General features: G+C 36.6%; 1 protein-coding gene across 2 annotated transcripts in view; it reads left to right on the top strand.

The window, feature by feature from the left end:
* TOP2B (DNA topoisomerase II beta) overlaps positions 1-20,152 on the top strand; it is a gene marked incomplete at its 3' end in the record, with an annotated part of 66,243 nt that overhangs the window by 22,177 nt on the left and 23,914 nt on the right. For both annotated transcript variants that reach the window (XM_082499311.1, XM_082499310.1), the window contains exons 5-14: positions 1,084-1,229; positions 2,011-2,108; positions 3,350-3,562; positions 3,644-3,817; positions 11,931-12,032; positions 12,114-12,251; positions 13,806-13,944; positions 18,112-18,269; positions 19,009-19,134; positions 19,988-20,098. In XM_082499311.1, the coding sequence (XP_082355437.1) occupies positions 1,084-1,229; positions 2,011-2,108; positions 3,350-3,562; positions 3,644-3,817; positions 11,931-12,032; positions 12,114-12,251; positions 13,806-13,944; positions 18,112-18,269; positions 19,009-19,134; positions 19,988-20,098 (1,405 nt within the window). The remainder of the gene's footprint in view (positions 1-1,083; positions 1,230-2,010; positions 2,109-3,349; positions 3,563-3,643; positions 3,818-11,930; positions 12,033-12,113; positions 12,252-13,805; positions 13,945-18,111; positions 18,270-19,008; positions 19,135-19,987; positions 20,099-20,152) is intronic.

Here is a 20,152-nt window from a genome sequence, read left to right as displayed (position 1 = left end):
ATTATTTCCATTATCTTAATATTTTAAGATAAAAAGGTCAATTAAATGGGGTTAACAGTAAGTACTACCATTCTGAATTTATAATTATTTGCTTTCCTAAACTACTCATTAATGTTTGATTGAAGGAAACTCAAAACCAGAAGAGTATAAAATTCATGATTAGATGAAAGCTTGGAAGTACATAACTATAACCAGCCAGGTTACTCATAAATACCAGCCTTGAGGTTTTGTAATGTAATTTTGCACCTCTTGAACTTCTATATCAACTCCCTTAGCATTAGGATAAGGTTATGTTTGAATTAGTCAGCTCTATCACACTGAAACTGCTACTGTAGTTAAATAGATGTTGTTTGGGTTCCTTTAGTAGTACCCTTTCAGTGACATTTAACTGAATAATAAATGTTTTAGAGACCTAATTTTCACACCTAATCTTTAGGATAAATATGCTGAGAAGTAATTTTTCTGCAAGTTTTCAGTGCAGTATCAGTTTCTGTAGACTAAATTGTTTTTATCACGGAGTGGGGGGGACATGGTAGTGTAAATCTGCCTGACCTGTCATGATTTTGAACTCTTTAATACTCTGAAATGAAAATTCTATGTGAGAGCTGCAAATATTAGCAATATCAGATGTTGATGGATTGTGGCATTGATGCATATAGTAAGTTAAAATGTTTATCATAACTGGGAAATAACAGTTTTAAACAGATGATAACCTGGCTGTCTCTGGGTGGGCTTCAACGAAACTTAAAAATCTACATCTCTAACTTAAGTATAATTCTGTCACTAAACTTCAGGATTCTGTTGCACATCACGTTGATAGTGAAAGCTCTTCAGACAGATTTTTGGGGGTTAGTTTTGTGATACGACATACTGTCATGTATGGGCAATTATGCTGCTTCTTCTAAGCCATCTAGTAAGCACAAAGTGGGTTTTTTTGTAATTAAAATTGATAGAGCTGTGAATAAATGTGGTAAGAATATGGTCTTTTATTGTATTTTAGTAGTTACTTAAACTGGTAAAATGTGTGCAGGAGTCTGTCTTCAAGATTACATTAATTGGCTTAATATCATCACTATTTTATAGGGAATCAAACATTATCAGCATATGGAATAATGGGAAGGGTATACCAGTTGTGGAACACAAAGTAGAAAAAGTATACGTACCTGCTTTAATCTTTGGGCAGCTGCTAACCTCCAGCAACTACGATGATGATGAGAAAAAAGTTACAGGCAAGACTATTTAATATGCTTTGTTTTATTCAATTACACCATTGTTTGCTTTTTAGTATGCTTTCTTTTCTTACTTTTTCTATTTTGTTTCATAACAGATGATCACTTAGTCACCATTACTATAGCACTCTGTTAGACTAAAATGATGTGAAAAAAAATCTTAATTTTTCTTTTTTAATATCAATGTTTACAGAGAACTTTACTTTTACATCTTTAATGTCAGTATGCATTATTCAGTAACAAACAATATTTTTGTATTTTAATACATTTATTTTTATGCAAGCATTTAAACATTTATGCTCTTGAAATGAAGGGAAAAATAAATTTAATAAATTAGGATATGATTTATTATCCTAAATGTGAAGTAACCCTAATCTAGATCATGAATGAAAGTTAGTTCTGTTCTATCCTACCCCATATGTTTTGCCCACATTATGATGTGTGGTTGCGGAGTGATTTGGATCTGCTCATGGCCTAGTTTTCAGCTGGGTGAGGGTGTTGAGGTCACTTGCCCTTCAGTAAGCAACTGGTATATCAACATAGGGGAGCAATGGGAGCATCCTAGCCTTGATGGAAGGAGCAAACTGCTCCTTTTTGAGGCAGAAGCAGTTGCAGCAGATTGGAGGTAGTGTGAAACTCCATCTCTGGCACCTTTTGATAGCTGTTGACATGTGGCCCAACTTTTGTCTTATATAGGAACATTTTACTTCATTGGCATACTCTCTGTATATCATAAATATGGTTCTGCTGTAAAAAATCTTACTATATGTTGTTTTTTCAGGTGGACGCAATGGCTATGGTGCAAAGCTTTGTAACATATTTAGTACGAAGTTTACAGTTGAAACTGCGTGCAAGGAATACAAACACAGCTTTAAGCAGGTATAGAAATGACCTAAACTTTTCTCCTTGTCCTTGCTGTAATTATAAACTTAAAATTTAACATGTTTTCTATATTTCATGAGTATTTAATGAAATGAATCATTTAACATTCAAATGGATGTGTAGAGTTTGCAGGCTAGATAGTTCAGTCAGTAAAATTGGTACTCCTGTGTATTAGAATCTGGGTTTATAGTGTTAAGAAAAATCTTTTTCTTAGTTTATGTTATGAATTTCATTAGCCTAGCTGGACTTTGGTGCAAATGCCCCTCCCTCCCTGTTTGAATCCATCACTCATTGTTATGATTATTAGCACACAGACCAAGGATTGAATGTAATCTGATTGACTGTATATAGCTTTGAGATGGCCACCTTTCTAAAAGTTTGAAGAACTTTGTTAGAGTATTAGATACCAAAGTTCCTTGGCTTTGGAGTCTTTTCCAGTTGGTGGCTTCCTTCTCTGTTTTTCTGGACAAATAATTAACTTCTGGTTATGCTGTCATGTCACTACATAAACAATACATTTCAATGGTTTTACCTATCTCTTTAAAAATGTAATATTTTCTGCTGACTGCCAAAAAGCAAATTAATATTGGTTTGAGTGTACTTTTTGAAAATGGCATGCTTTACAACTTAGATGAAGGGCTATGTTTTCCAGTATATTCAAAAATTTAATGTGAAAACTTAATACAACCGAACTTTGATAGATGCTGTAAGTTCTGCTTGGTCTTATAAATGTGCCCATGTTCTTAAGAAGGGAACAATACCAAGACTCCTGAGTCAAGTCTGAGCAAGTTGGTTTGTCAAGGAGCATGCTTTGGTACACTGCACAGCCACAAAGATGCTATCTCAGAGATTACTGAGTCTCTGCATAGGGACTAATAAGTCTTTATATAGAAGTGTGTAGTACATTGATACTGATGGGCAGTAAAGACTGTTTAGGTAGCTCACATGTATCTAATTTAGTCGGTTCTGTGGTGGGCTCTATTTGCCTTAGAATCATATCCATCAATGTAATGATACCTGCATATTTACAGAAACCACAAATCTGTTGTCACCAATACTTGTGCAAATCTTGGTAAAGCAATTAATTTTATGCGTAGTGTTTCACTAGAGGAAGCTTCTAAAAGAAATATGTGAGCTCTTTGCTGGGTAGCTGTTGCAATCCTAGCATAGCTGGAAAATGGAACAAAAGAGGATAACGTGTATTGTGAACTAACATCTAAAATGTTTTGTTTCCAAAGACTTGGATGAACAATATGATGAAGACCTCTGAACCCAAGATTAAGCATTTCGATGGTGATGATTACACATGCATTACATTCCAGCCAGATCTATCTAAATTTAAGATGGAAAAACTTGATAAGGATATTGTGGCCCTCATGACGAGAAGAGCATATGATTTGGCTGGGTCATGCAAAGGAGTCAAAGTCATGTTGAATGGGAAGAAATTACCCGTAAGAACCTCATTTAAAATATTTTAAGTGTACTGAGTATTTCATGCAAAGAATAGTAATTGTTAACTGTATTACTCATAGGTAAATGGATTTCGCAGTTACGTAGATCTTTACGTAAAAGACAAGCTGGATGAAACTGGAGTTGCGCTCAAAGTTATTCATGAAGTTGTGAATGAACGATGGGATGTGTGTCTCACTTTAAGTGAAAAAGGGTTTCAGCAAATCAGCTTTGTAAATAGTATAGCTACCACAAAGGTGAGTAGTTATATTAAATGATTAAAAAATGTAAATGATAAAAATGTGTGCTAAGGTTATGCCCAGTCAGATATTTGACAGAAAAATACATCTGGTTTACTAAAAATAAATAGGTGAGATAATCCTTTGCATGAGTGTATCTGGCAGAGCAATTGAATGCAATCAAAATACATTCATAGCAGTATTTCTGAATATGCACTAGTTTTTAAAACACTAGTAGTCATTATCAGTGATACTGGTGTCTTATGTGAGCATAAGTGGTATTGATTAAATATAAAATTAATGGGACTATTTTATTCCTTCCTTTTCAACACATTGTAATAAAATAATTCTTAAATTAAGGTTAAAAAATATACAAAGGCCTTTAAAGCCAGTAGTAGCATGTTTTAGAGGGCAAAAATGGTGTTATTGAAAAACGGCTTTCCTTTTATTGCTTTATGGTGTATAAAACTGGCCTGAAATGTTGAGATTAATTTTCTTTTATTTGTGTTTCTATATAAGGGGATCTAGGTGTTCTGTGTACTTATTAGCAACTATAGTAATAGTGAAATTATATCAGCAAAACTTCAGTTATGATGAAGCAGTAATATGCTCAGCATACTGAAGTATGATCTTTGTGCTTCTCAAATTGTTGGGGTGGTCAGGCACCAGGCAGTCACCTGAAACCAACTGGTCTAACTGTCATTTATACCAGTTTGGTATGACCCAGGTTTTAGGGATCTGGGATCCACCATGGTGAAAGAAAACTTTTGTCATTTCTGCTGTTCACAAATTGCACCAGTTGAGTGATATAACAGTCAAACAATTTTAGTCATTGGTGAGGCTGTTTTTAGGGAATCTTAACTGTAAGCTTCCCTGAAAGATGAGAAAGATAAGAATTTGTAATCAGACACTTAAAAACCCCCTCCTTGCTCAGATCTTTTCTAAGAGAGTCAAACAGAAGAAAATTCTAATGGTAGCACAAGTGGTTCATAAGCATCAGTGGTTACACTAAGTGGGTTCCCTAGTCTAGGCAGTTGCCCAGAAATATCAGTGTTAATCTCAGTAGTAGATGATGCGTAGCTGGTGTTCTGTTGGTATATAATTTTTACTACATAACTTCCAATGTCAGTTTCAGTGTAGCTGAACCAGGGTTCAGTGGGAAGAGGGATTGTTTATTTCATTGTAGAATATTTAGTTTCCAAGTGTGCATTTTAATTAAATGCTTATCTGATTCTTGTCAAAACTAGGCATAACAAACATATCTGGTAGTTGAAAGGTCAAAACTTGATTTTCATTCAGGCCTCTTTATGCAACATAAAGAAGAAAACTAGCATGACCTTAAAGATGTATACGATTCCTTTATGAAGAAGGTGGCAATGTAGAGAAACTTCATAATGTTTGACATCAGGTTAAGAAAGTGTATTTGAAAAAAATTGAATACTTATTGACTACTAAGTTAAATATATTGCATACACATACTCAAAAGATAATGAATTTGACACTTTTGGATCAATTTTCACCCATCATGCAGTTACACATACATTGTTATCGTATATTCTTTAAGAAAATTCATAGAAAAAGTACTGTGTATTCTTCAAAGGTAAGTGTTGTAATTTCTAGTTTTTCCCGCTCTCCCGATCCATGCCTTATGTGTGTGACTGGATGTGGAATGTTCGGGGCCGGTGAACCACCTCACCAGCAATTGATGTGCAACTACCCACTGATGAGACATAATGGCTAGTAACTAACTGCGTCAACTGCCTGTCCCCTTATCTGCTAACAGGTGAGGAGCTCATTTCAGCTGTTTTTTGGTTATTTATCGCTGTTTGCTGAAAGCTTTTCATTTCTGTTTCTGGATAAATTTCACCCAGTCGTAACTTCCCGTCCACCTTTTTTAAACTTGCTTTAAATTCCAAACAAGTTTTTTTAGGTTGATGGGTTGGGTTTTCTTTTGAGGGGTGTGTAGAAGGTCAGGCAGTATGTTGAGGCATGACTCCCTTGTTTTGTTCTTATAAATTTGTTACCTTGGCCAGGTCGCCATTTATTCACAATTTTGCCACAGTAGACCACTACAGAATTAGACTTCAGGCTCTGAGGCAGCATTTGAAAGAGTGTTTGTGGCTATTGCAGTTGTGCAGATAACCTTTAGTGAGACCTTTATATAAACTGATTAAACATGGTCTTCTCAAGTTCTGAATTTCAAATAGTAGCTGTAGTAGAAATTGTAGTAGAAACTTCAGTTATTAACAAAGCAATCTAATGATATTTTTAATATAGCAGCACTGCTAACTGTAATACTAATAATCATTTTAGCAGAAATGCTCAGCTAATATATATGCAGTGTCAGATAGTAGACTTTGGTGGAGGGAGCATCCCAACCCATTAAAATTTGTTGGAGTTCAGCAAGAAATTCAGGACCATTCCAGAGCTTGACATTTTCAGATTTATTCTAATAAAATATAACAGAAAAAAAATGCAAAAGAAAATAAGATTTTATTTGTATAGATAATTCAACTTCAAATTTATATTTAGCTTCTGAATTTGTTTGCCATATGAACCATTTATCTGTCCATAGAATTTAAACATGGTTTACCTCAATTAATTGAGGCTGTTGGCTATTGATAACGGTATGAATAGAATGTATATAGGAGCCAGTCTGAGCTTTGTTTTTAAGATTTTAGTTGTTACTGTTTCATTAGATGTCTTTGCATCGTGCATTTTGCAAGACTGGGATTCAATCGTAATGGTTACCTTCTGGGAAAAGAAGGTTATGCAGTTGTGCTTTTTCTCATAATACAGTAGTCATAGTAATCATTGGCAGCCCTCTGGATTTAGAGGGTATTTTTCTTTTTCTGTATTGTATTAAAATGTACTGACAGTTGGGGCAGTTATAGGCTGTTATGCTTCTATAGTGGGTAAATGTGCCACCTACTGGTGAGATGGTTGAAAGGTTCTTTGAGCTCTGAACATCCCTCACTCAATGCTACACACTAAGAATGGACACAGGAATGGGGAACTGTTACAATAACTAATATCTTCTAAGAACAGGAATTACTGGTAAGTAGCTAATTTTCGGTATGTCAGATGTTAGTTTTAGCAAAATATTTGGAGACCTGAAATTGTAAAGAAAAAAAAAATTGCTAACAGTGTAAATACGAAAATATACTGAAATATTGCCATAAGCATGTTTTCAGTAATGCGATGAGTAAAAGTAATGCATTTTAAAATTGCCATTCAAATGTGGAATGTTTTTGAAACATTTAATTTGATATTTTCCTGTAGTAGCTTTTCTTTACAGTTTGGAAATGGATTTAATTTTCTTTAAAGTGGCAGGATAACAATTTATCAACTTTCACTTGAACTCTCCCTACGCTGAAACTCTGTCATCCATACGTGAATAAAAACCGTTGTGTTTTAATTTTTTTTTTTTTTGGTTTGGGGGTTTTGTTTGTTTGTTTTGTTGTTTTTTGTTTTGTTTTGTTTTGTTTTTAAGAGGGAATGCCATGAAATATACTTGTATGTGTGGTGCTTCTAAAAGACACTATTGGTTTGTGGTGTTGTTTAGTAGGTGACTCTAGAGACTGACAGAAACCATAGATGGTTTCTTTGAAGTGCAAGTACTAGTTTGGTTATGACTAATAATATTTACCATCTTAAGGCATTTTAATACCTCTGCTCTTTTTTTTTCATCTCTACTTTCTACATGAAGTTGAGAACACAGCTACTATCTCCCGTCAGTTCAACCAGTCTACATCTCCTTCAGTCTTTTCAGATTCATATTCTGCTTTAAAACATAGAATCCTTACTTTTGTTTTCTGCTTGCTAGTTGTTTGTTCTTTCTTTTCCTGTTTTTTTGGCTGCTGTTTTTTTCTTGGTGTTGTTGCTTTCCATTTCTTTTTTCTTATCTATCCTTTACTTCCTCATATCCATCAAAAGCTTTTTTTCTCCTCAGTTCTGCCTTTAAAACAGCTTTAAAGAAGGAGTTTTTTTTTTTGTTTGTTACCTCATGATGAAAGTCTCCATAGATGTGTTTTCTTTATTTTGTCTGTCCTAATGCAAATTGGTCTGAACAGGAACCATTATTTAGCCTGTATTTTTGTTAGGCACTAATTGATATTAAGCAAAAGTGATCTTCTGTGTAAAATACAGAGGAAAGCCCAGATAGAGCTAAATCTGGCCAGGGATGTCAAGGGCAAAAAGAAAAATTTCTACGGGTATGTCAGTGTTAAAAGGAAGACTAAGGAAAATTTGGACCTTCCCTGGAAGGAAACAGAAGACATGGTTACCTGGGATATGGAGCACTGAGTGCTCTAGCCACATCGCCCATGTCGCAGAAGGCAAAGTCAGGGACTGGGAGAATGAGGTATTGCTCAGTGTAGGAGAAGACCAGGTTTGAGACCAGATGAGGAACCTGAAAGTGCACAAATCCATGGGACCTGATGAGATACATCTGTGGGTCCTGAGAGAACTGGCAGATGAAGTTGCTAGGCCACTATCCATCATGTTTGAAAAGTCGTGGCAGTCCAGTGAAGTTCCCACTGACTGGAAAGGGGGAAACATAACCCTCATTTTTAAAAAGGGAAAAAAGGAAAACTGAGGGAACTATAGGCCCCAGCCTCACCTCTGTGCCTGGAAAGATCATGGAGCAGATCCTCCTGGAAACTATACTAAGGCACATGGAAAATAAGGAGGTGATTGGTGAAGCCAACATGGCTTCAATAAGGTCAAATTGTGTCTGACAAATTTGGTGGCCTTCTATGACAGCGTTACAGCGTTGGTGGATAAGGGAAGAGCAATTGACATCATCTACCTGGACTTGTGCCAAAGCATTTGACACTGTCCCGCATGACATCCTTGTCTCTAAATTGGAGAGACATGGATTTGATGGATGGACCACTTGGTGGATTGGCTGGAATTGGCTGGAATGTCGCACTCAAAGAGTTGTGTTCAACGGCTTGATGTCCCAGTGGAGACCAGTGATGAGTGGCTTTCCTCAGGGGTTGATATTGGGACCAGTGCTGTTTAACAACTTTGTCAGTGACATGGATGTTGGGATTCAGTGCACCTTCAACAAGTTCACTGACAGCGCCAAGCTGTGTGGTGCAATTGACACGCTGGAGGGAAGGGATGCCCTCCAGAGCTTGAGAAGTGTGCCTATGTGAACCCCATGAAGTTCAACAAGGCCAAGTGCAAGGTCCTGCACCTGGGTTGGAGCAATCCCAAGCACAAATCCAGGCTGAGTGGAGAATGGATTGAGAGCAGCCCTGAGGAGAAGGACTTGGGGCTCTTGGTTGATGAGAATCTCAACATGACCTGGCAATGTGCACTTGCAGCCCAGAAAGCCAACCAAATCCTGGGCCTCATCAAAAACAGTGTGACAAGCAGGTCGAGGGAGGTGATTCTCCCCATCTATGCTGCTCTGGTGAGACCACACCTGGAGTACTGCATCCAGCTCTGGGACCCCCAACATAAGAAAGACATGGACCTTCTGGAGCAAGTCCAGAGGAGGGCCACAAAGATGATCAGAGGGCTGGAGCACCTCTCCTGTGAAGGCAGGCGAAGAGAATTGGGGTTGGAGAAGAGAAGGCACCAGGGAGACCTTATAGCAGTACTTAAAAGGGGCCTACAAGAAAGATGGGGAGGCACTCTTTATCAAGGAGTGTAGTGATAGGATGAGGGGTAACATTTTTAAACTGAAAGAGGGTAGATTTAGATTAGATATTAGGAAGAAATTTTTCACTATGAGGGTGGCGAGATGCTGGAACAGGTTGCCCAGAGAAGTTGTGGAGGCACCATCCCTGGAAGTGTTCAAAGCCAGGTTGGATGGGGCTTTGAGTAACCTGGTCTAGTGGAAGGTGCCCCTATCCATGGCAGGGGGGGTTGGAACTGGATGATCTTTAAGGTACCTTCCAACCCAAACTATTCAATGAAAATGTTGAGTGTTGAGTTCGGTATGTTTTAATTGTATAGGATATACCTGCATCACTCCATTATCTGTTACAAGATAATAGATTTTAATTAAAGCATTATGAACTTTCTGTAACAGCCACTAGAATTTAACATTTTATTATTATTTGTACCTTTTTGTCTACAAATTTAAAGGAAGGCATTTGAATAATCAAAAATGTAGACAGCTTTCAGATACCCAGGGCTTTAGGACCATTCATATTTTTGACATCTTTCCAAAGAAAGCCTGCTCTTTTACCTGTAAGGGAAGCTGTGTCACCTTGGACTTGTAAATATTTAAATATATTTATCACCATTGGTTTAGGCAATTTCAGTAGTCATTGTTTCGTAGAATTAAAGACTACAGGATACATACCTTCAAATACTCATTGTTCTTCCTAATCTGGAATGTTTTTTCTGTGATATAAATTTGTGCTTTTTTATCTTCAGTAGTGGTTCTGATTCAGATTACTTCTGCATTGTAGAATATATCCCATAATTGTTAGGTTTCTTTTACACATGTAAATCAGTAGTCATTGTTAGGATGTAATAGATCTATAATAGATTGTTTTTTCTCGGAAAGCTTATGTGAAAAGATTTTATCTTCCAAGCAATTTAATGTCAAAATTACTTGTCTTCTGGCATTATGTTTTGGGTTTTATTTTGTAGCTAGTTTAAAGTTTAAGTCCAAATAGAATTGTAGCTAGAGAAGGTGATAGAAGCTTTGGGGCACCTGTTGAAGGTGTTCAAATGCTTAGCGCTTCCCTATTTAGACTGAATTTCATCAATAGTAAAACCACTATTTAAACATTGAAAATAATGGGTATTTTCATCACCCTGCCATATTGCAAAGCATGAGTTATATATGGCTTCAAAAAGACAACTTCTCTGACATATTACTTCCAGAGTTTAACTACATAAATAACTATTTCTTCCTCAGGGTCTGTTGTGCTAGGGATCGTATTTGGGAACTGAATACATTGCCTCCACCAAAAGTTTTCTTGCAATAATGACTTCACTTCAAATATCTAGTTGGAAAGGTCTTAAGCAAGGATAACCAGTACTTAGTCTGCCTTTTTCTAGGATGAAGGGAAGAATTGTGACAGGCACTGTGAATGCTTTACTTTCAGCTGTTATGGTGCAACGGCGGAAGAAAATTCTGTATGTTCTCCTCCCCTACCCCCCTTTTTTCTTGGTGTAAGAAATTGCTTATAAGCTGTTTCTGGTTTTTTTTTTTTTTTTTGTTTTGTTTGTTTGTTTGTTTTTTTTTTGTTGTTGTTTTTTTCCTTCTGCATTTGGGCAGTAACTGTAAGGGAGTCCAGCTGACTGCTCATTTGCTACAAGACCGGTGGCAACATGATTATGTTAGCTACAGGTTATTGCCCTCTGGTCTCCTAAGGGCTTGCTTTGCCAGCTTATGATTAACTGCATACTCTGTATGTATCTCTTGCTACATCACCTATGAATTTGGGGCAGGTTTAGCCTCTGGTGAGTTTTAAACAGAACTGCTCATCTACTTAAGGTTGTCTTGCTCTGTTCTTTTAGAGTTTTCTGGATCTTGTGGTTGGCTATTTGCAGTTTGCTTTCCATTTGCCCTCACATGAGCCTCAGGCTAGCAAAGAATGCTAATAGCATTTATTCAGAGAGTTCTGTGAATACAGCTAAGAAAAGGTGAGATGATGTTTGGGAAGGAATAGGCATGGATGCTGTATATCTGAGGGTGAGGTCTTGAACATTTTTTTATGAAACAAATGGGGAAGGTTTAATCTGATGAATGAATGTGTGAAGTTTTCAGTCCAAAGTTATTTATGCGCCTGTTAAAAAGACACCTCTTGACAGCCATGTAGTGTTGCAGGTACCATCCCAGTGCTACAGAATAATTTTCAGATCTGCCATACTCTTAAGGTTTTGTATCCTGTTACAAGCTGTAAGAAGCTACATTTGAAGTCCACCACTGTGCAGTGAATGAAAGGTCTCCTGCTTCTGTTCTGTGTAACATCCATCATCCTCACTTGTATGAAGACTGAATGACATGAAAGAGAAACTTTAAAACAGATTTTCCTTTGTTATGCTGCAAGTAAATGTGCATGGATTTTCAAATTTAAGTATGACTAAAGGAACTTTGTTGAAATGGCTGAAAGCTATTAGGAAATTCAATGGTTTTGTTCTTTTTTTTTTTCATAAGGGTGGTAGGCATGTTGATTACGTGGTGGATCAGGTTGTGGGCAAACTGATAGAAGTGGTGAAAAAGAAGAATAAAGCTGGTGTTTCAGTGAAACCATTTCAGGTAAGTAAACTTATCCAAAAATATTGAAAAAGATGAATGTTGTAATTTCGTTGAGTAAATTGGTTTCTATATTTTCAACAGGTGAAGAATCATATATGGGTTTTTGTTAATTGCTTGATTGAAAACCCATCATTTGATTCCCAGACAAAGGAAAACATGACATTGCAGCCTAAAAGTTTTGGGTCCAAGTGCCAGCTATCTGAGAAATTTTTTAAAGCAGTAAGTAAAGCATATTTCTTTTTTTTTCTGTGAAGCAGGAATTGACATACTGGATCAAGTGTATGTCTGTTATGTAGCAGAAGATTAAGTAGTGCATTATGGTGCTCTGGTGATATTAGCATACTATGACAGTGGGATGGAGGAACTTCTGTTCATTCTCTGGCCTTAATAATGGAAGCAATGACTGTGTTTTGGCTGTTGCTCTGGATTTAAAAGCGAGATTCACCTGATCACCTCATTTGGTGGGGATTCTGGTATTTATATTAGTGAAATGAATTTGACTCTTAAAACCTAAACATAGGCCTTGACCAATTTTTTGTGTTAAAATATTTTTCTGAAGTTGAGAATATTGTCTACCTTATTCTTTGACATCAGTCTTATTGTCTTTCACTGAAGTGAAAAGAGCGGGAGGGAACATGTCACATTTATCTATTCTTCAGTAATCAAGAAAATGCAAAATTGTGGCTGTAGAATTCAAAGTTATCATTTTTGTCAGGCAACAAGTTTAGAAATTTTGGCTGTAGATGGGCAAAGAATTGCTACTCTAAATGAATATATTAGTAAAAATACACGATAGAGGTTTTTCCTCTACTACATTTGTTTATACAAGGAAGGAAAAGTAGAATTCTGCTAGCCAGAACTCATTATAATGAGTCCTATTTAGTTCCAGTAGCATAAATGGAGCTGTAGTAGTAAGGAGAATGGTGCCATTGCTAATACTCTTGGCATCAAAACTCAACTTATTGTATAATATTTTATGCTTCTAATTTTGTGTTACTGGTGACATTCACATAGAACTTACAGGAAAAAATAACACAATCTTGTATTCATTCTTCAGTTTTTGTTCTGTATGTTGTATTTCTATCAGTAGGTTTGATTTACAGTGTTTCTAATATTCCCAGAAGTGAACATTGATCTCCAGAGGTGTTAAATGTGCAGCAGAATCTCTAACCAATGAGTGCTGTACCTCACAGTATTTTGTTCCACCTCTATTTTCTTTTGACTTGAAACTAAACCTAAAGCAGTTTTAGTTTAGAAAATACGCTATATGCTACTTTTGCTGCAGATGTGTTTCTTAAAATGTTATCAGTTTCTCAAGTGATTGATACAGAGCCTTATTCTTAAATGCTTTTCATTGTCTTTCAGCCATTTTCAGTCATTTCCAAAGAAACTTTAAATGGTCACAAATATCCCATAAGGTCAGTTTTTGCTGTCAAAGTCCAGGAAGCAGGTGCTTGGGGCCTAAAATGTCTCAGCACATCAACCACACAGCTTAAGACAACCTCTTATTAGGTCTCAGTCCTCTTTTTGTCCTTCCACCAATTATACAGAGGGTGAAAAAGAAGCTGTGCGAGTGTTGTGTTTTCATTTTGTGTGCATAAAATTCTAAATGGTAAGGTATGTGTTAATTCCTTGACCTTTTATATGTTGCAGTTTTTAAAATTTAGAGGGATTTGAGAAACAGTGTTAGGTCAGTGACTTAAAATTGAGGTATAAGACTCTGCTGTGTGAAACTGTGTTTTCCTCATCCACATTCTGATCTGTTACTTATAGGCCTCTAACTGTGGTATCATAGAGAGTATTTTGAATTGGGTCAAATTTAAGGCACAAACTCAGCTGAACAAAAAATGTTCATCGGTGAAACACAGTAAAATCAAGGGCATTCCGAAACTGGATGATGCTAATGATGCTGGTAAGAGCACTTATTTTAATGTCTTTAATGTTTCTTAGATTTTTCACAGCCATCATCATTTTAAACCTGACTTGATTTCTCATCCTTATGTATAATTTTTAATAAAAATTTTTAATAAAAACCTTTCTAGTTTTCTAAATTTCCTAGGGCTAGAATTAAAGTATGATGGTGAGTTTGATATTAGGAACACTGTCCTCTCTAGGGTAGAGAATTAATAACACTGAACAAATCGGTATTCTAGTTCCATATTGAAAGAGTGTGTATTTTCTAATTGTGGTTTCCAGCTAAATAGTGTTATCTATATTTTATTTTGGAGGTGACAAGTCTTCTTGACCTTTCTAATATAAAAAGATCAGAATATTTATAGGGTCACAAGCTATATGAGGTAGATCACATAGTGTGCAGACCTGAGGGAATGGTTCAACATACATTTTTTTCATGAGACTTTAAATGCCAATAGGTTTCTGTCTGGGGATATAGGGCAAACTGGCAATCTCTGCTGGCTTTCTTCCTAGCACAGATAGGAATCAGGATCAGCTGGCCATCTTTATGCCAATAGCAATGGGATGGGAGTTTTTCTTGAATTATTTGAGAGACACATATGACTAAAGAGCTTGAAATGTTGCCAATCTGTATTAATGCTAGTTGATTTTTAATACACCCATACATTAAGCAAAGATAGAGAAACTGCAATGAAGTAGGTGGGTGAGTTAAGTAGGTAAAAGCATATAAGGGTGGTAAAAAAGCTTTTTTTTTGAGCTCCAGTGTTCAAGTCAAAGATGACTTGATGAGATAATGAGTTCTGTTTTAATTTTCTTCCCTTTCTTTTTGATTCCTTGAACTCAGGTTATTAACGTTTTTTTTTAAATTGAGTTTTCTTGAGTATTTTACTACTTTTCCAGTTATTCAGATGTCATATTTTGCCTCAAAAGTTGATAATCATGTCTCCTTTAACTAGTGGTTTGCTTGTGGAATTTGTATTCCTTAGTCAGGTGCACATTCCTGGTATATTTAATGCCTAGCAGATCATGTGCTTGGAGAAATGCTATATTTTTATGGATATCAAGCCTAGTGCTTGTAAATAACATCATGAATTATTTTTGATGGACTTTCTTCATAGTATTTTTATCTCTGCTTTGGAGACCGGGCTTCAAAATCACGTTACTGTTTTTTTCACTGGGGGTGAGGGGAAGGAAGAAACTCAAACAGGGGAGCTAATAAAGTATTGCCTTTCACCCTGAAACTTCCTCAACTAAGAAGTGATGTAGGGGTTCATTTGGGTTCAACACCGATGCTTAAAGTTTTGCACGGCTTGGTTCCCTGTTACCCAGGTATTTCTTTGGTGCCTAATTATTCTTATATGGGGAACGGGAACTCTGTATTCCCCAGGGAGGCTTACCCAGGTATTGGTTTATTGAAGGTCTGCAACACACTAGGTTTCTCACACTAAAAGCATTGCGCGTTCAGGGAGGACACACAGGAAGGCAGAAAGGCATTCAGTTTCTGAATACAATGTATGTTGTCATATTCACACTTGGCCTGACTTTCTGAAGTGTTATATATACTGGCAGAGATGTTTTAAATTGGAGGATCACAAGTAATATATTTAGTAAAAAGTTTTTTAGTCCTTTCTTTTTAAAGACTGAAGGTGCCATATGGGTCATCCGTTTGCTCTTGAAAATCAATAGGATTTTTTTGTTCTTTTTGTGCAAGAACTAAGCTAATACTATAATCAGGATCTCTGACCTCAATTAAAAGCTGCTTTCATTGAGAAAAGGAAAGCAGAAGATAATACAGAGGAGTGACTCCTTTAGTGTGGCTGAGTGTGTGTTGGTTGCTCTGCTCTTGAGAAATTGTCTCAATCAACTTTAGTCAGTGACTAAAAGGAAGTCCTGGTGCCATGGAAATTCTTTAATGAGTACACAGACAAAACACTGTAGAACTATCAATCTATCTTTCTCAGGGTCAAGTGAAGTAAGGACTGTGTCTGCTCTTTCTGTGTGTGAAAGGTGATAATCACTTCTAGGTCCAAAAAATTCAGCTCTTTGCTATATGAATGTTTGCTATGAATGTACGCAAGACTAAGCATATAGTGAAGAGTTGCACAGTTACAAATAGTTTTTTCAAAGGAATTTCAGAGCTCTCCATAAGCTGGAGAAAAGGTTGTTAAACTGTGAAGTTATAGTTTCAGGGAGATTGCTTCAGGACGTTCATACATGTCACACAGAAGTTATCTGTACTCTGGCAGCAAAATACAGTAGTCTTATTTGATGTGGTTGTATTTCAGGACAAATAAATATTTGTAAGGGTCCCAGGAATTACAGTTTCATAAACACCTCAAATCAGATGAGGGAGCAGGGCTGGCTTTGGTTTCTCATAGCAGGTGCCAGTAGTTGTTGGACTGAAGTAGTCCAGTGCAGCTGGGAGAGAATAGTGTCTGGCCACAGACCCCCATGGCTTTAATTCTTCTTGTGGTTTTTAGATTTTATTTTCACTTCAGCGGTGAATTTTTAGCTGATGTCCAGCAGGTACAGGTTTCTTGAGTGCTGGGTACCACTGAATTTTTGAATCAATACAGGTTAATGCTTAGGAATAGGAGAGAGATATATCTGTGTAGTGATGAACTTGCTGCACATTTCTTCTCCCACTGAAAAGAATGAGCCCTGTACCTTGTCTGTCTTGTTTTCTTGAGATCTTGGTGAGGTATACATAGTTTTATGGCTTGTTGGAGGAGAACAGGTAGAAATGAAAGGAAAAATAAAGAACCAGAAATAGGAATATAGGTCTGTAAGGGTGCAGCTAGATTACTAAATCTGGTGAAGCATAAAAGCATTCTTTGAACCTGCCAGTTCATGTAGTTTTCTCTTTGAGTTCTTTAGAGCTGTGTTCAGGAAAATACCTGGCATATTGCATTTCCATGAAATTAGTTGCTAATGATTGCATCTATTCCAGAAGAAAGTGCACCTGGAGGATATTCAGATGTGTTTTCTGCAGTTAATTTAGAAAACAAAAAAAAGGTGTCATACATCCTAAAACATCAGACTAGTATTTTACTTGGTATTTGCATTCCACCTTGCTGGCAGCACGTTAGCTACTGACACCTTTTGATACAGTGGGAATAGCTGTCTAATTTAGATTATATTAAGCTGTATGTCTGATGCAGAAGACCAAAGATGGTGAAAATAAGTTCTGTGTAATAGGAAGTATGGGGTTGTTTTTACCTACTAGGTAAAGGCAAATAAAAGCACATATTTTAAATGCCAATATGTTCACAACTATCTTACTAACAGTCGGTGAGATTCAACCAGCTTGAAGGTTTTTGCGGTCTTTCCGATGACTTGGCCTTGATAAAATAGCAAAACTGCTTAATGAGCATTTGCAGCATTGGAAAAGAGTGGGTTCCTTTTTTGAACCTGCTTATTATTTAGAACATGCATTCAACTATTGCAGTTGCAATAAACAAAGTATACACATCATACCAGTTTTGAGCACACTGGAAACACAGGCATCAAAATGCAGTGTGTCTTGTAGAATCAAAATTACACTATTAGTAAAGACTTGTTTCTTCTGTTTGAGAAATTTCTGAGAGGGTATAGTAAGTGGAAATGTTCTGATCCTTTGAGCTTTTCTGTCAGGTTTTCTTACAGTTGCCTTGCTTTAGCTGGTGGACCATAAAACAAAGAACCCCCCAAAAATGTAATTTAATAAATTACTTCTGAAAATGTACTGTGAGGAAAGGGGAAGTGCAGAATGGGAAATAACTCCTGTATATAACTAGACATGCATAATATATGTGTGTAAGAAATTTGCAGCTAGAAAAATGAAATGGTAAATGTACAGAAGCAATCTGTCTTCTTTTTTTTGTGGTGCAAATGTGTGGGGACCATTACATAAGATGTGCCACCATTGCATCCCATTTTGTCTATTTTGCTCCTTGTCCGTAGCAACCCATAGAGTATTGCTAAGGGCAAGGATACTTATTCTTGTTGGGTAGTTTTAGTGGTATAGAGGGCCATCCCTAAAAATAGAAATCCAGCCTATTTAAATTACCTGACATAGAGTAGGAAGAATATTCATGACTGATGCAATTGTAGTCCTGTTATGTGAGTTTAAAAGTTATGCTTTCTGTTTTTTTTTGCCATGCTTCTACTACTTCCTGGACTGCAGGTGGCAAACATTCCTTGGACTGCACGTTAATATTAACAGAAGGAGACTCTGCCAAATCTTTAGCTGTCTCTGGCTTAGGTGTTATTGGTAGAGACAGATATGGAGTATTCCCACTCAGGGGTAAAATTCTCAATGTTCGAGAAGCTTCTCACAAACAGGTAAGTAGTCTTGTCATCTTTTAGCTGAAAAATGGATGTCTCCTGTTTATTTTTGATTTCTAGGGTTACATCTTCATATTTTAATTCTTTTTTTTTTTTTTTTTTTTTTTTTTTCATGAAAATCTTGTTACTGGAATTTCATGAAGTACCAGCTACTTTAAAGCCTGGGATAAGGCAAAAATGTTAAGTGTAGTAGTACAGTACTGCAGTGATAAGGTTAATTTCTTCACAAATGCAAGGAAATTCTGCTGTGACTCACATTAACACTTTACATGAATACTTAAAAAACCCAATAATTTATATTCTCTCCATTGCCATGTAATTTCATTGTTTCCCAATGTGAGGCAGTAGCAGCAGTATTACCCTGTCACATTACTTCTGCTGCCCTCCATACTTTGTCTCTAATAAGAGTTGTGTTGCAGGTGGGTGCCCATAGAAATAGCAGAAAGAGAGGGCAGCTTTGTGAGATGACTTTTTGTTACATTTGCTTTTCTCCCTGCCTTCTAGACCCAAAGTGCTCTGGCTGTAGAGGAGAAAGGGAGTGGTGCAATCTTGAGAATTTGCATGTACAGAAGAAATATTTACAAGTGTTAAGGCTGCAAGGGGGCTGGGGATAAAAAGGTTATGAAGTTGAGGTAGGGGTGCATTGAAAAAGTAGATAGAAATCCCACCTAAAAAAGATCGGGGTATTTCTGATTTTCTGCTTTTTACATTGACTGCCATGATAATTTTTATACAGATTATGGAAAATGCGGAAATCAACAACATCATCAAAATAGTTGGACTACAATACAAGAAAAGCTATGAAGATCCAGAATCTCTCAAAAGTTTGAGATATGGAAAAATTATGATCATGACAGATCAGGTTAGTCTGAAATTCACAAGTTTTAATATACAGAGCTTCTTAAAATGTGATTTGCTGCAATTTGGTAGGTTACTTTTTTGTGCATTATAGCCCACCTGTGTGCCATGACAATATGGATGTATTCAGAGGGAATCCCTAATGTATGAGGTTTCTTTTTGGGAGTAATTTATCTGTATGTTGTTTTGGTTACTCCAAGTGAACAACTGAACTGTACTGCACAATAGCAGAGATGCCAAAGTAATAATAAAATCATGTATAAACAAGAATGCTTTTGATAACTCAAAAATACGTTGAAAATAAGTACAAAATGAAACAGTAGATGAGGTAGTAATGCTAGAAAGTCTGGGAGAGACAAGAATGCAGGCAGTTATTTTTGGATAATCTCATGAAGTGTGTGTCTATTGTTCGGATTTTAGAAGTCTAGGAATCCTACGCTTTGAATATTTGTGAAGCTTTGTTAATTTTTCTCTGAGAGGTTGGACTTTCAAGCGTCTTAACACCAATGAGAACTGTGGGCCAGGCATGGCTTTCTTCCACAAAGATTCAGCACCATAGTGTCTGGGAGAGCTGTCTTGCTGTCCAAGAACACATGCCACAGGCAAAGAAACCTTTGAGCTGCAGCTGTGCACTTGGCTTGGAAGAGCTTATTATTAGCTCAGGGACAGTGCCGTTCACAGGTGGCTCTTTTATACCCAGGTCCCGTTTGGAATCCAAATTAAAAGTGACTGTTCCCTTCTGTGTTTTCTGTCAACAGATATTGTTTGATGGATCTAGGCCAGTGAGTGGGGTTTTTGGTGGTTTTGGGGATCTGGCATTTTATAAGATTGCCTCATGTTTTCATGTTCTGTTTTAGGATCAGGATGGATCTCACATAAAGGGCTTGTTGATCAATTTTATTCATCACAATTGGCCATCACTGTTGAAACATGGTTTTCTTGAGGAATTCATCACTCCTATTGTAAAGGTATGGATTCTATTAATGAGATTTTATTCATGACTTACACTGCAACAGAAAAAT

The sequence above is a fragment of the Vanellus vanellus genome (genome assembly GCF_965231255.1).
Source record: "Vanellus vanellus genome assembly, chromosome: 2".
Taxonomy (NCBI): Eukaryota; Metazoa; Chordata; class Aves; order Charadriiformes; family Charadriidae; genus Vanellus; species Vanellus vanellus.
The sequence above is the reverse complement of the archived record's forward strand: the minus strand, read 5'-3'. Positions and strand labels throughout refer to the sequence as shown.